The sequence below is a fragment of the Hypanus sabinus genome, chromosome 8 (assembly GCF_030144855.1).
Source record: "Hypanus sabinus isolate sHypSab1 chromosome 8, sHypSab1.hap1, whole genome shotgun sequence".
In the NCBI taxonomy this organism is placed as follows: Eukaryota; Metazoa; Chordata; class Chondrichthyes; order Myliobatiformes; family Dasyatidae; genus Hypanus; species Hypanus sabinus.
In genome coordinates this window covers 168,563,954-168,581,312 of record NC_082713.1, presented here as the reverse complement: position 1 = coordinate 168,581,312, position 17,359 = coordinate 168,563,954, and the positions used below count along the sequence as shown (strand labels likewise).

The 17,359-nt window shown below is 38.7% G+C and overlaps 1 protein-coding gene across 2 annotated transcripts in view; it reads right to left on the bottom strand.

Moving 5' to 3' along the window:
- arid2 (AT-rich interactive domain 2) overlaps window positions 1–17,359 on the bottom strand; it is a 131,650-nt gene that overhangs the window by 20,741 nt on the left and 93,550 nt on the right. For both annotated transcript variants that reach the window (XM_059978484.1, XM_059978483.1), the window contains exons 11-14: window positions 16,496–16,666; window positions 13,278–13,350; window positions 4,919–5,053; window positions 4,258–4,433 (exon numbers count right to left, since the gene is read on the bottom strand). In XM_059978484.1, the coding sequence (XP_059834467.1) occupies window positions 4,258–4,433; window positions 4,919–5,053; window positions 13,278–13,350; window positions 16,496–16,666 (555 nt within the window). The remainder of the gene's footprint in view (window positions 1–4,257; window positions 4,434–4,918; window positions 5,054–13,277; window positions 13,351–16,495; window positions 16,667–17,359) is intronic.

Below are 17,359 nucleotides of genomic sequence, written 5' to 3'. Positions count from 1 at the left end.
GTAACATCTGCAGAAAGAGAAACAAGGGTACAGACAAAAGTTCTTTGCCTGAAAGTGGCTGCATGAACCATTGCTCCTTTCATGCTTTTATTTTAATTTTCTCTCCTGTTATTTATCAGCTGATCATCATGGCTAACATGCGAATCCACAAGTCCACTGGAGGATGGAGGCCAAAGATGGCTTGTGCAAGGGTTAGAGGATTGTGAATGCACACGGGCATGAGGGAGGGAGGAATAGGCTTGTTTTCGTCTTGTTACTTGGTATGTTCTGTTTTGTTGTGTTCTGACGAGTATTGCAAACATGCCATGTAGGTATTAAAATGTGTGGCAGTACTTGCAGGCTGCTAACCAGCATATGTTTGAGCAAGTTGGTTGTTAACACAAATTACTGTGTGTTTTGAAGTACATGTGATAAACAAATCTTGAAGTACATGTGATAAATAAATCTAAATCTCCCACTCCATGATGATTAGCTGTGATATGAATATCAGCAGTAAGAGGGGTAACTTGCATTGTGATGCAACTGAAGTTCTATCTTTTGAAGAGATAACAAATTAGCCAATAATAACCCAATCAGCTAAAGTACCCAAAAACTGCTATGGCCATAAAATAAGTGTTTTGTTAACATGCATAAACAATGTATAATTCACATCACATCTGTACATATTTAAATGCCTCAGTGCATAACATAGATAATTTATAAACAAAATTTAACTCTCAACCAATTAAAACATTAAGGAAGAAGGCCAATAGAGCGAATAACAAGACATAGGTTTTGATGAGTTCTTTAACAACAGGTGAAGAGGCATAGGGAGGATTTTCAAATAATGGCTCATTGTTACTGATGCATAGATGTTGAAGGAATTTGTAGAAATAAAAGAATTAATAAGCTATTGTGTAATGTTGACATCAGACAGTGGAAGTATTCTGATGTCTTCATTGAACTGAAATACAGGCCTCCAAACAGTAGCAGGGATGTGGCCTACAGATTACAATGGGAAATATCAAATGCATGTCAAAAGAGCAATGTTATGATAGTCATGGGAGATTTTAACATGCAGATAGATTGGGAAAAATCAAGTTGGTAATGGATCTCAAGAGAGTGAATCTGTTGAATGCCTACGAGATGACTTTTTAGAGCAGATTGTCATTGAGATCAGCTATACTGGACTGGTGTTATGAAATGAACCAGAGGCAATTAGGGAGGTTCAGGTAAAGGAACCCTTAGGAGACAGTAATCACAATATGATTAAGTTCAACTTGAAATTTGATGGGGAGAAAGTGAAGTCTGATGTAGCCGTATTTCAGTGGATTAAAGGAAATTACAGTGGAATGAGAGAGGAGTTGGTCAAAATAAATTAGAAGGAGATGCTGGCAGCAGAGCAGCAATGGTGAAAGTTTCTGTGGAAAATGGAGGTGTGCAGGATCGATGTATTCCAAAAACAAAGAAATACTCAATAGGTAAAATAGTACAACCATGGCTGACAAGGGAAAACAAAGCTAATGTAAAAGCAAACAAGAGGGCATAGAACAAAGCAAAATTTAGCAGGAGGATTGGGAAGCTTTTATAAACCTACAGAAAGCAACTAAATTAACCGTTAGGAGGGAAAAGATGAAATATGAAAGCAAGCTAGCAAATATAAAGGTGGATAGAAAAAACTTTCTCAAGTATATAAAAAAAATAAAAGCAGGATGAGAGTGGATATGGAACCTCTAGAAAACAAAAACGGAGAAACAATAACGGGGGACAAGGAGATGACAGATGAACTAAATGAGTATTTTGCATCATGGTTCTTGAGGACTGGAAAATTACAAATGTCACTCCACTCTTTAAGAAAAGGAGGGAGGCATCAGAAAGAAAATTATAGACTAGTTAGTGGTTGGGAAGATGGTGGAGTCAATTGTTAAGGATGAGGTTATGGAGTACTTGGTGACACAGAACAAGATAGGACAAAGTCTGCATAGTTTCATTAAAGGAAGATCTTGCCTGATGAACCTGTTGGAATTCTTTGAGCATATTACAGGTAGGACAGATAAAGGGGATGCAGTGGATATTGTATATTTGCATTTTCAGAAGGCCTTTGAAAATGTGCTACACATGAGGCTGCTTACCAAGGTAAGAGCCCATGGTATTACAGTAAAGTTACTAGCATGGCTGATTGATAGGAGGCAGCCGGTGGGAATGAAGGGATCCTTTTCTGGTGGCTACCACTGACTAGTGGTGTTCCACAGGGGTTGGTGTGAGGATCGCTTCTCCTTATGCTGTATATAAATGATTTAGATGATGTAATAGATGGCTTTGGTGCCAAGTTTGCAGATGATACAAAAGTTAGCGCAGGGGCAAAGTAGTGCTGAGGAAACAGGAAGGCTACAGAAGGACTTAGACAAATTAGGAGAATTGGCAAGAGAGTGGCAAATGAAATACAATGTTGGAAAATGCATGGTGATGCACTTTGGTAGTAGAAATAAATGTGAAGACTATGTTCTAAACAGGGAGAAAATCCAAGTCAGAGATGAAAAGGGACTTGGGAGTCCTTGTGCAGAATGCCCTAAAGGTTAACTTGCAAGTTGAGTCGGTGTCGAGGAAGGCAAATGCAATGTTTGCATTCATTTCAATAGGTCTAGAATACAAGAGTAGGGATGTGATGCTAAGGTTTTATAAGGCACTGCTGAGGCTTCACATTGAGTATTGTGAACTGTTTTAGGCTCCTCATCTAAGATGAGATGTGTTGGCACTGGAGAGGGTTCAGCGGATGATTCAAGGAATGAAAGGGCAGATGGGGAATGTTTGATCGCTCCAGGCCAGCATTCACTGGAATTTAGAAGGATGAGGGGGAAATCTCATTGAAACCTTTTGAATGTTAAAAAACTGAGACAGTGTAAATGTGGAAAGGATATTTCCCATGCTGGCGGAATTTAAGACAAGAGGGCACAGTCTCAGGACAGAAGAGCATCCATTTAAAACAGATGTAAATAAAGTTCTTTAGCCAGAGGGTGGTGAATTTGTGGAATTTCTTATCACATGGAGCCGTGGAGGCCAGGTCATTGAATGTATTTAAGGTGGAGATTGATTGGTCTTTGGTTGGCCACAGTATCAAAGGTTATGGGGAGAAGGCCAGGGAGTGGGACTGATGAGTGGGAAAAAGGAATCAACCATGATTGAATGCTGGAGGAGACTCGATGGCCAAAGCCCTAATTCTGCTCGTATGTCTTTTCTTATTCTGAGGCTGTCCCCTATGGTCCTTGACTCTCCCACCATAGGAAACATCCTCCCCACATCCACTCTTATCTAGGCCTTTCAACATTGCATAGGCTTCAATAAGATCTCTCCTCATTCTTTGAGATTCCAGTGAGTATAGGCCCGGAGCTCCTCATACCCCTTTCATTACCAGAATCATTTTCATAAACCTCCTCTGAACCCTATCCAATGTCAGCACACCCCTTCTTAGAAATTGGTTCCAAAACTGCTCACAATACTCCAAGTGAGACCTCACCTATGCTGTAACATTACATTTACTATTGCTTTAATACTCTAGGCCTCTTGAAATGAATGCTGCCATCAAATTTGCTTTCCTCACCGCTAACTCAACTTGCAAGTTAATCTTTAGGAAATCCTGCATAAGGATTCCCAAGTCCCACTGCACATCAGACTTTTGAATTTTCTATGCTTTTGTTCCTTCTGCCAAAGCACATTACCATACACTTCCTGCCACAGCATTCCATCTGCCACTTCTTTGTCCATTCTCCCAATCTATCCAAGTCCTGCTACTGTTCCAACCCTATCCTGAGGTGTAGTCCATATCCGAGTTGAGGTGACTTAACTAGCTTAAGACCTTTCAACTTCTCCCCAATAATAGCAATTGCACACACTTCTGCTCCCTGACACTTGAACTTCTGGCACACTGTTAGTGTCTTCCACAGTGAAGCCGGATGCAAAGTACTTATTTAATTTGTCCATTTCCTTGTCCTCCATTACTACCTCTTCAGCGTCATTTTCCTGCAGTTCAATATCACTTCTCGTCTTTAACTCCTTATATATCTGAAAAAAACACTTTTGGTATCCTACTTGATATTACTGACTGGCTTACCTTCATACTTCATCTTTACCCTCGTGTCTTAAATAATATTAACACACAGACATATTACTGTTAACACTGTGAATGAAGCAGAACTCTATGATTGTTTGAAAAACATACAACAGTTATCAACTTTTATCAAGCTCTTTGTTAACTGCACAAATGAATAAGTAACTTCTTACCTGAAGGATGTGGGCTTTGTGTCAGCTCTGGTGTGATTGAGTGAACAGCTTGTATTTGCTGGTACTGTGGCTGCATGGGAAGCGGTGTAGCCCTTCTCTGGATCCCCACTATGTGTATTTGCGCTTGCCCATTATTTTCTTCTATTCGTTTTATTGTGTGTGTTGGAAACAGGGACCTTGCAAACGAAAACATGTTTAGTCTCATTAAGTGCCCAAATTAGTTTTTAAACCAAATCTATTCAGACTGAACAATGCAGATATTATAGCATGGCAAGTGGATATTTTGGGATCCCTTCCTTTCCCCCCGCCCCCACACACAGATATGAAGACAAAAAAAAAATGAGCAAGGGTAGGCAGGAATTTTAAAGTAAACTCAGTGATGAGTAAATATTCCTGATAAAGCAAATCAAATACTAAAAAAGAAACTTGCACATTTGTTCTTTAGGAATTTATCTTGGAATTGTCATAGAAAGCTTCCAACACATTCATGGCATTTCAATACAAGGATCAAGCCTTTCTTGAACGTATTATTGGAATGCAAGTATAAGCATCAAAATCAACATTTAAAGCGGATGTTTTATCAAATTGATTTTTGAAAAAATACCTTGGCCAAGCAAACTATTCGATAAACAAATTTACTCTCTTTTTGAAAAAAACTTACCTGAGGCATTTGTTAAATCCTGCTGATGTCAGAATTCCACCCCGAGCCAATTTACTGCATACAGAAAGGTACTCTGAATATAGGTCTGTTCGTGAGATAAAGCCTTCTAAACAGCTCTCAAGGTGTGTGCTTAACCTGTAAGAAGCAAAATACCACAAGTTCACTGGTTCTGGAGACCAAATGTGAGAAGTTAAAAGATCAATATTTACATTCTGGATGACACAAGCAGAAAAGACTGTCCTGCTTAAACTATTTTTAAACTATTGGGTGCTGTAGGTCTTTTATTGATTAGGCAGCACTGCAGATATATATTCAAAAATCAGTGATGACAATTATGAACCTAGATTTAAAAAAAATACCAGTTGAAATAAATTGCAATTGTGGCCAACAGCAGCATTTCAATGAGACTCAGAGAACTCAACCACATGTTAAAAAGTAAAACTTAGGCTCTGTTGGCTATTACCTTTGCATGCCATTTTCCTATTCTTCTGTGCAAAATAGTGTAATAACAGACCAAACAGCTCACTGGATTACGGAACACATGCCGCTCTGCCAAAATAGTTTGTCAAAGGGTAGTTCTGAAGACCCAAAGTCTCATTCCAGCAATGCAACTTGGACAGACAGACATACTTTATTGATCCCGAGGGAAATTGGGTTTCGTTACAGTCACACCAACCAAGAATAGTGTAGAAATATAGCAATATAAAACCTTAATTAATTAAATAATAATAAGTAAATTATGCCACGTGGAAATAAGTCCAGGACTAGCCTATTGGCTCAGAGTGTCTGACACTCCAAGGGAGTTGTGAAGTTTGATGGCCACAGGCAGGAATGACTTCCTATGATGCTCAGTGTTACATCTCAGTGGAATGAGTCTCTGGCTGAATGTACTCCTGTGCCTAACCAGTACATTATGGAGTGGATGGGAGACATTGTCCAAGATGGCATGCAACTTGGACAGCATCCTCTTTTCAGACACCACCGTCAGAGAGTCCAGTTCCACCCCTACAACATCACTGGCCTTACGAATGAGTTTGTTGATTCTGTTGGTGTCTGCTACCCTCAGCCTGCTGCCCTAGTGCACAACAGCAAACATGATAGTACTGACCACCACAGACCTTAAGTATATTCCATTACTTATCTTAAAGGTTACTACACACTCATATTGACATAGTGTAAAGCATTTGAAATCAATCATTAGGTTTGAGAGCTATCCAGAAACATTCCCTCTGGCAGCTCGCTTTGTACTACAAAGCAACTGCACACACTTTCTTTCTGCAGTAGTTAACAAGCTAAAGATCACTGTTAAAGCCACTCTGGTCCCTGTCTGAATGAGCTTCAGAAATACTTTGATTGATGCCATAAAAGCGATTGCAAAGATTAATCTCAAGTCTGAGAAAAATTACTGCACTCCGATTTTGAAGATTTTGTAATTTTTCAGCTAAATAAAATCAATGTGTAAATTTTACTCAAATATCAGAATGGGTTTTATTAACATTGGTACCCTGTTTATCATTAACCTGCAGAGCAATGAGGTGTTTTATTTTATTTAGAGATTCAACACGGAATAGACCCTTCCAGTCCTTTGAATTGTGACACCCAGCAACCCCTACAATTCCAATTTATCCCTAACCTAATCATGGGACAATTCACAATGACCAATTAACCTACCTAGTACAACTTTGGGCTGTGGGAGGAAACCGCAGGACATGAAGAAAACTCATGCAATCCACGGAGAGGACAAACAGACTCCTTACAAAGGACGCTGGAACTGAACTCCAAATTCAGAGGCCGTGAGCTGTAATATCATCACGGTAACGGCTACACTACCGAGCCACCCCACATTACTACCATGCCTGGTTTTCATATCCAAACATAAGTACAATTCCCCGTGTAGTTCCAAAAGACATGTGTCAAGAAGCCATGTGAATGGCCACATTCACAGCTGCTGTGCTGGGAAGCTGGATAGTGCAAATGGCTGCCTTTCACTGGACTTCTCCAGAAGTGAATCACCCCTAATTCAGGATGGAGGCTGCCAGTGAAGGCTGGTGCTTGATGCGCTGGGGGACAGGTACCACTGCTCAGGACCAAGGATGAAGGTGTCAGGGTATGAAGAGTGTGGGCCACTGCTGTGGAGAGGCAACACCTGCACCATGTGTTAACAATCTGGACAGCAAGTGCCATTTCTGTATTTCTTCATTTTGCCTGCACAGCTCTCACCAGCCCAGAGATACTTCTGTGGTGACAGGATCAACAGCAGTCATTGCTTGAGCCTCTTACTATAACAGCAGCAAATGCCAAACCTAGCGTCCCTGGACACCTTGCTTAATGGTATTGGTTCATGACATTAAAAAGAGATTAAGAACCCCCGGTTTATAGACAGATAAACAGCCAAATAAAGTGTAAGTTAATGGCTTCTATTAATTCAACTGGTAATGCTGAGGAACACTATAGCATCCAAACATAAAACACATGTAGTAGGTGCTTCCAGTTCCACTCACCGTGATGGGCAGTGTGCAGCCACAGGCCCTACGTCAGTGGTGAGCAGCTGCAGCACTCACCCAGCCGACTTAAAACCACTACACACAGGCAGGCTCTCCTTAACAAGCTGTGGGAGCATCAGCGAAGGATTAGGTTTTGTGCCAAGCTCCCAGTATGGCAGCATGCAACAGTGGGAGGGCAAAGGTACGTGTCAAATTCTCGACACAGGACTACACAACAGTGGAAAGTACAGAAGTTTGCCTCGGGTTCACAGTACACTCAGTAATGCATCTCAGAGCCCCTTCAGTACTGATTCCATTAGTGTTCTCACTCCTGGAAATATGAGTACATAGGTGTAACCAAAATTATTTAAAATAGTTCAACTACTCTATTTGTCACCATCTTTTCTTATAATTTTCACAGCCAAATCACTCTGAAGAGTGCCAGAATTCCTTTAGTGAGGAATGATCACGATAAAACATCTATCAGGTTTGTCTTGGTTCAATGGTAAGTAGGTTCAAAGTGGCTAGAGATAAGGCTGCAGTGTCTAAAACACAAACACACACCATGCACAAAATACAAACGCCACATCCTCTACTTCAGCTCCCCCATTCCCTGTCTAATGAAAGTGCCCTGTCCTGGAGCCATATAACCATATAACAATTACAGCACGGAAACAGGCCATCTCGGCCCTTCTAGTCCATGCCAACGCTTACACTCACCTAGTCCCACTGGCCTGCACTCCGCCCATAACCCTCCACTCCTTTCCTGTCCATATACCTATCCAATTTTACTTTAAATGACAATACCGAAACTGCCTCTACTTCTACTGGAAGCTCATTCCACATAGCTACCACTCTGAGTAAAGAAATTTCCCCCTCATGTTACCCTTAAACTTTTGCCCCCAACTGTCAAATCATGTCCTCGTTTGAATCTCCCCTACTTTCAATGGAAAAAGCCTATCCACATCAACTCGATGTATCCCCCTCATTATTTTAAATACCTCTATAAAGTCCCCCCTCAACCTTCTACACTCCAAAGAATAAAGACCTAACTTGTTCGACCTTTCCCTGTAACTTAGATGCTGAAACCCAGGTAACACTCTAGTAAGTCTTCTCTGTACCCTCTCTATTTTGTTGATAGCTTTCCTATAATTCGGTGACCAGAACTGTACACAATACTCCAAATTCGGCCTTACCAATGCCTTGTACAATTTTAACATTACATCCCAACTCCTATACTCAATGCTCTGATTTATAAAGGCCAGCATACCAAAAGCTTTCTTCACCACCCTATCCACATGAGATTCCACCTTCAGGGAACTATGCACCATTATTCCTAGATCAATCTGTTCTACTGCATTCTTCAACGCCCTACCATTTGCGATGCATGTCCATTTGGATTATTCCTACCAAAATGTAGCACCTCACACTTAACAGCATTAAACTCCATCTGCCATCGTTCAGCCCACTCTTCTAACTGGCCTAAATCTCTCTGCAAGCTTTGAAAACCATTATCCACACCACCATCTTAGTATCATCTGCATACTTACTAATCCAATTTACCACCCCATCATCCAGATCATTAATGTATATGACAAACAACATTGGACCCAATACAGATCCCTGAGGCACACCACTAGACACCGGCCTCCAACCTGACAAACAGTTATCCACCACTACTCTCTGGCATCTCCCATCTAGCCACTGTTGAATCCATTTTACTGCTTCAATATTAATACCTAATGATTGAACCTTTCTAACTAACCTTCTGTGCGGAACCTTGTCAAATGCCTTACTGAAGTCCATATAGACTACATCCACTGCTTTACCCTCGTCAACTTTCCTCGTAACCTCTTCAAAAAATTCAATAAGATTTGTCAAACATGACCTTCCACGCACAAATCCATGCTGACTATTCCTAATCAGACCCTGTCTATCCAGATAATTATATATACCATCTCTAAGAATACTTTCCATTAATTTACCCACCACTGACATCAAACTGAGAAGCCTATAATTGCTAGGTTTACTCTTAGAACCCTTTTTAAACAATGGAACCACATGAGCAATATGCCAATCCTCCGGCACCATCCCCATTTCTAATGACATTTGAAATATTTCTGTCAGAAAATTTCTACACCAACTTCCCTCAAGGTCCTAGGGAATGTCCTGTCAGGACCTAAAGATTTATCCACTTTTATATTCCTTAAAGGTGCCAGTACTTCCTCCTCTTTAATTGTCATAGTTTCCATAACTTCTCTACTTGTTTCCCTTACCTTACACAATTCAATATCCTTCTCCTTAGTGAATACCGAAGAAATTGTTCAAAATCTCCCCCATCTCTTTCGGCTCCACACATAGCTGTCCACTCTGATTCTCTAAGGGAATATTAATTATTCCCTTAATTAATATAACTGTAGAAACCCTTCGGATTTATTTTCACCTTAATTGCCAAAGCAACCTCATATCTTCTTTTAGCTTTTCTAATTTCTTTAAGATTCTTTTTACATACTTTATATTCCTCGAGCACCTCATTTACTCCATGCTGCCTATATTTATTATAGATCTCCCTCTTTTTCTGAACCAAGTTTCCAATATCCCTTGAAAACCATGGCACTCTCAAACTTTTAACCTTTTCTTTCAACCTAACAGGAACATAAAGATTCTGTACCCTCAAAATTTCACCTTTAAATGACCGCCATTTCTCTATTACATCCTTCCCTTAAAACAAATGGTCCCAATCCACTCCTTCTAAGTCCTTTCACATCTCCTCAAAGTTAGCCTTTCTCCAATCAAAAATCTCAACCCTGGGTCCAATCCTATCCTTCTCCATAATTATACTGTAACTAATGGTATTGTGATCACTGGACCCGAAGTGCTCGCCAACACATACTTCTGTCACCTGACCTATCTCATTCCCTAACAGGAGATCCAACACTGCCCCTTCTCTAGTCGGCACCTCTATATATTGCTGCAAAAAACTCTCCTGCACACATTTTACAAACTCCAAACCATCCATCCCTTTTACAGAATGGGCTTCCCAGTCTATGTGTGGAAAATTAAAATCTCTCACAATCACAACCTTGTACTTACTACAAATATCTGCTATCTCCTTACAAATTTACTCCTCCAATTCTCGCTTCCCATTAGGTGGTCTGTAATACACCCCTATAAGTGTTACAACACCTTTCCCATTCCTCAATTCCTCCCAATTAGCCTCCCTAGAGGAGCCCTGCATCTCATTGGCCCTCCACTTACAGCCCTGGCCCCAGCATCCAAATCTTGCACAAGGCTGATGTCTAACACAAAGCCAAACATCACACACCAAAATGCTTGACAAAGCTTCAGCTTCTGAAAATGCCAAAACATTCGAGGACCCCAATGGACGATTAGGGTGAACTCATTCATGGGAATATTTCGCTTTACTGCTGCCTTGGTGGGAAATGGATAGATCATAAGACAATAAGACAAAGGAGCAGAAGTTGGCCATTTGGCCCATCGAGTCTGCTCCACCATTTTATCATGAGCTGATCCATTCTCCCATTTAGTCCCACTCCCCTGCCTTCTCACCAGAACCTTTGATGCCCTGGCTACTCAGATACCTATCAATCTCTGCCTTAAATACACCCAATGACTTGACCTTTACTGCCGCTTTTGGCTAAAAAAATTTCTTCGCTTCTCTGTTCTGAATGGGCGCCTTTCAATCCTTAAGTCACGCCCTCTCGTACTAGACTCACCCACCATGGGAATGCCACATCCATTCTGTCCATGCCTTTCAACATTTGAAATGTTTCTATGAGGTCCCCGCTCATTCTTCTAAACTCCAAGGAGTACAGTCCAAGAGCGGGCAAACGTTCCTCATTTGTTAACCCTCTCATTCCCAGAATCATTCTAGTGAATCTTCTCTGTAACCCTCTCCAATGTCAAAACAATAATCAAAAGAATATTGCGCTTTTAAAATCAAACTAATTTTCATGCATATTTATTAGAAAAATAAAACTGTCATGTCTACCCTACCTTTTTTAAAAAAAAATTGGACTGCATGGGCTAAAGAATAGTCCAATTTTTCAGTCCATTATCAGTCAAAACATGTAAATATATGCAAAATACATCACGATATAAAGGCCGTCTCTTAACCATTTCAAATGTTGACATGCTATCATCCATCAACAAAAATTATCAATCTAAAAATAACTGCAATGTCCTAGACAAGAAGAGCAAACCAAGATTAATAAAATTTTCTCAGATTAATGCACAATGACACCATGTATCTTGATAGTTCATGCATGTTTTATATACAATGTAATGTCAAGGAAACAATTTAAATTGGTCTAGCTTACTTCTTGGATAAATTGTGCTTTCTGTCAAGGCCAACAACCTCAGCCATGGAACGTGAACACAAACACCTTGAATTTATACCACGGCACTCTAAGGTCCATAAACTGCACAACTTATATTTTAGCGATTTGTATGCAATTGACAGCCCAGTGTTCACATAAACTTCCATCTTTCACTGTCAAACCATCCTTTCATTCACTTTTCACTAATGTACTAGAGCTTAATTCCTGAGTTAAGTAATCTAAAGGTTAAATTTATTTTCAGTGTATGAATTGCTTTGGTCTTAAACCCAGCTTATTTTCTAAAGAGTTGCAAGTGGGCTAAAGGATAGGGATTCCAAATGCAGAACCTATAAATCTTAAATATTTAATCTGAACCATAGTGAAAGTACTTATTTTTTTTCCATGTATTAAATTTAAATCACCATGGGTTGTTAAGGATATAGCACTTTATCCCAATACAGTGGATTCCAGTTAATTGGGCCATCAATTAATCAGGGCAGTGGCTTATTTAGGACAACTCTTAAAGAACAAGTTGTAATTGAGAAAATAGCCTGGATTCCCTTTGTTTATTTGGGACACGGTGTGCTTAATTGGGACAGAAAACTGCTGCCGAACAGTTTCAAATTAGCGTCCATTGTGTGCACTTGTGTGGCCACTAGACAGTATACCATGCTTAGAGCAAACAGTTTTTGAAATAGTGCCTGTTGTTTGTGTTCAAAAAGCAGTGATTTTCATCACTGATAGTTGCTAAGAAATAAGAAGCAAGACAAATTAGAACAGTTTTACTCACTATGGTTTCAAGCATTCAGGTTTAGAGGGGTCAGAAACTGCCAGGAGTAAAAATTAAATGAATTCACTACTTCAACAAGAAAGAAATTATGAAGAATTAAGGTACCAACAATTATCTTAATATTACAAAGAAGATTTGGAGTCCAAAGCATTTTATGATGGCAATCCACTATCTGTACTAGGTGTTGGCGCCAATTTAGTTCAATCTAAAGAACACAGGAGCATACATTAGATGAATTCCTCCATCAGTAACTATGAGAAACTAAAGCACTGATCTGTAGTGTTGGTAGTGTTCTAATTTGTTCTGTGCTTCATTTAAATACATCATTTGTTACTCAGTTAAATGGCAGTTTGTCTTTTTTTTAAATTATACCTTTTAACAATTTCCATGAAAATTCAGCTAATTAGGCCTAAATGTACTAGTCCCAATGTGCCCTAATTATATGGAATCCACTGCATTTAATTTTTGTAAATCATATAATTCAAACAACTGGACCAAAAGTAGATTTTTCATGTTTAGTAGATTAACAAAAGTCAAAGATCAACTGAAGTATTGCGCTACAAATGCATCTTCCCATTTGCTCTTTGAAAACAGCCCAGTAGTATTTTACTTACAAAGTGTTGCTGTATTTGGGCAGAACCAGATTGTCATATAATTAACAATGTATAGCATACATGCTTTCAATGACTACTGTCGAAATACATAATATTAATCAAGGATTATTTGTCATAAGGATTTACACTTACCACTGGCAACAGAACTTTTCACTGTCAACTTCCATTCCTGGCAAGGTTACTGCTGCAGGGCCACCTCTTGGTGCTGTGCGAGTGAGGAAAAAAAGGATCAATAATAGAGGAAGCAAGTTGGTGGCATAACATACAATGAAGGCATATTGTTTATGAGCAATTTGAACAAATGTTGATAAATAGCTATTTACCCTTATGTTTTATTCATATACTTTCAAACTACAAAATAAAGGGAAATTACTCCTCATTGTAAGTTCTGTTCTCCAAGCATAACTACGCATATAAACACTTGGGTTTACCTAATTGTATGTATGCAGGCAGAAACTCTCAAAAGTCACCACATGCTCTTGTGTCACCATTTGGATAATAAATGGCTCAATTCCTTACAATGCTGGAAGAATCTTGAATTGTCTACTGGAGGTGACCTGTGCTTAGCACCAGGAGGTGGTGTAACAGAACAGCTTCTGAAATTCTCTGGCCAATTGGAGAAGACACAAGGAAGGGAAGCATTTTTTTTAAATGATCCTCTGCTCTCATGCAGTCCACTGGCAATACACTGCTAAGAAGTTAGCCTTCACTATGCACTTAATGATGGCAAAAGCCCGGAGAGAATGAGGATTTTATGACTTCAGGAAGCTATTTGCTCCAGAATTCACATTCTTATGTGAGGGCAGAAAACTATTGCTTGAAAATTAATGGTTAGATAAATAAATCACAATTGTAAGAGGTATTAAATGTGCCTTCAATATCTTTTGGTGGTGAGGGTAAAGCTAAAATATGCCACAAAATAAAGTAAGAAAGCAGAGGAAGAAACAAAGATTGGAGATGAAGGGATAGACAATGATGTTATCTGTAAATGGTCCAGTGCTTTTCTTTTCAGTTTGCAAAAAACAATAACTTACTCCATTATAGCTGGTGACTGTTTCTTTTTCAACTTAAACACCATTAAAGGAATTACTTTTTCCTTCCCCAGTGCCCCATCCCACTCAACTCACCTATCCCTACCACTATGGCCTTATCAAGAGCTTTTTTTGTCAAGAGACCACAGATTTTTATCTGAAAACCATTCTTTGGAGAACAGAAATTACAGTGGGCAACTTCCATTTCTCCTTCAAGAGCAGACCTTCCATCCATGGAAGCTTCTATAAAATAGATTATCAGGGACAGAGATATACATATCTAAAAAAATAATCAAGAGTATACAGCAACCACAGTGAACAAATCCCTACTGCCTAGTTTAAGGCTACAATGCTTCTAAATTTTGTTGTAAGTTTATATTTCTCCCCTTACACTTTTTCAGGTCTCCCCACGCCACAGACCATTCTCCAAGTCACGAGGAAGTGCATGAACATGGCCCCAGGAAAAACATCCCTCCAAATTTTCCTTCCTCTCTGTGAGAATATGCCTGGTCTCTGCTGTTAAACAAAGAAAGATGGCAGTCATTTTCCAGCAGCCGTACCATGTCCATGTTGGTTAGGAATAAAGGCCAAATGGCTGGCCTAGCGTGGAGCCAAATTATTTGTTGGAAGTTTAAAAATTCTGGTGGTGTACAGGAAATTGACTAACAAGTTTAGAGAATATTTGGGAATGAATTTTAATTAACCAGTTGCCCAAATGACATAGCTGCTACCCAAGATAGCTTGGTATCAAGTGTTAATTGTGGCCAACAGTCATCAATTTTATGATGAAGAGGTACTAATAATGATATAAATGTAGAAATTCCTATTAGACAAACCTAAACAACTAGCTTGTAACTGGATAGCTTTGATGTCTTTGCTAATAAAGATTATTTTACATATAGCTCCTCTAAGACACCACATTAATTTCCTCAAACTGAATGTACTAACAGCAGATATGTCCAGAACTTTACTACAATCATCTGAAGATAAACTACCCTGCAAGGACATGGCCAAAGTTCTTTCTGTTTACTTGGTTTGTTACAAGTGAAATGATTAAGTCTACTTGAAATCATTCAACAGCACAAAGTTATGATCATAAAAGGAAAAAAAGTAGAGGATGAAATGTTAGAAAGAAGAAAATGGGCAATGTGGGTTTAAAAATCAAAGTCAATGTGAGGTTAAAACCAATGGCATGCAGGGAGTCCTGTGAAGAAGATTATGTAAACCATTCATCATTGTGCAACTACAGTTAGGGAGACCCAAGTGTTTGTATGTGGAAGATATAATTTGAAAAGAAAACCTTTAAATAAAAAAGCATGGAAACAAAATAGTTTACACGAGATTTACGCACATCACACAGGCAAATTCATGTGATTTTTGTTTAAAAGATGCAGGGAAAATACTTCCCAATATAACATTTTAAAACAATTTCCATTCGCCTGGATATCATAAATTTAGTTAAGATAATGTTTTTCCTCAGTCGTGGTTAATTCGATTCCAAGGTGAACCATTGTCAGGTATTGGACAGAGTTCTCAACTGGCAGGTATGTGGTAGAGAATGAAACACATTAAAGACATGCTGTAAGTGTCAGATACAATTAGACAGTGTGTGGGGCCTGTCAATTTTTGTTTACCTAAAAAAAATTCAGCGGCATGGGCTTGTGGCCACAAAGCTTAGCTCTTGCTTAATCCATGTAGCCAAGAGGAAACATTGTATCTGACTCTTCTCTCTACCACAACACAAGTTATTTTCTCATATTGCTTTAGATGGCGAAATAGTGATATAAATTCCATTTTCATTATGTGATACTTTTAAATAGTCACAACATTTTTTATCTGTTTGATTAATAGATTTCTGTCTTTTGATTTTCTTGGTAAAAGTATTAACTGGAAGTTATTGTTTAATAAGTAGTACTAGTTAGAAGCATTAACACAGATAATACTCTAGTTATAAAGATCAAATATGCTGAATTCATTTCAGTGTACATTTGCGATATATATCTGAATGTTCTTCAGTCCATTCAAGTCCCTCTTTTTAAACTCGCTCAGCTTCCTCCCCCGTTCAGGGACTACTGAAGCTGTTAGTGACCATTCACTACATTGAAGTTAAAAGGTTATGAAATTGTAATGCAAAAACAGAAAACATGATAGTTCTCTTAGCTAAATCAGTTTTCCAGCCGACAAGTCGAAATGGAAACCAAAAGTACTGGAGTACAAAACATTCAATTTCAATAATCAGTCTGATTTTTTTGGAGTTCTAGATTTCAGATTCCCAACACTTGAAATGTATTTATTTTCAAATTATTGCTGACCATATACCTGAAGCTGGTGTAGTCTGGATTGGCGCTTGTTGTAAGTGCTCCATTGCTTGTGGTCTGACCTCAGAAATTACTTGGTGATTGGAACTCTGATATTCTATTAGTTTGAAGGTAGTAGATGTATCAGACCCAAATGACTGGATGTCCACTGACACAAGACATACCAACATATCTGGCAAGAGAAAGTAAACTGCTTATTGAATATATCCAATACTAAATTTGAATTTAACCTTTGGCATATAATGTAACAATTGTTTTTATTAAATTTACAATTTAGAATCAGAATCAGGTTTATTATCACCATCATGTGTCATGAAATTTGTTAACTTAGCAGCAGCAGCTCAATGCTGAAGAGATCAAAAATCGTGCAAAAACTAAATATTAAGAAGTTATAGATTAAAAAGAAATTAATTAAAATTTGAATAAGAGTACTCATTAACTTCATTTGTCAGAGATAACGTTCTCCTGCTGAGAAACTGATATGAATACAAGGTGAATTTTTCTTTAAACTGTGAAACTCAATGACATTGATTGTGGATATTGTACAGGAATATGTAATAGCTGATCTGAAATGCTTGCAGCTGTGTTTGGATTTGCCATATCTGGCCAAGTGCTGGTAGGAGACGGGGACCAGAAAAGATCTCAAAAGCCATTCTTTTCCTTAGTAACCACACTTTACTGGATTATGTTAACAGTTTCTAATAATTCCTTTAACCTTTACCCAAAAGGATATTTCTTATGTACAAATAATGGGAAATATTGCTGTATTGTATAACATCTGCAATGTTCTAATCAGTTCACAAAACAATACATGAAGATCTATAACTTTATTCCCCTTTCCTGCACCACCTACAAAATAAAACCT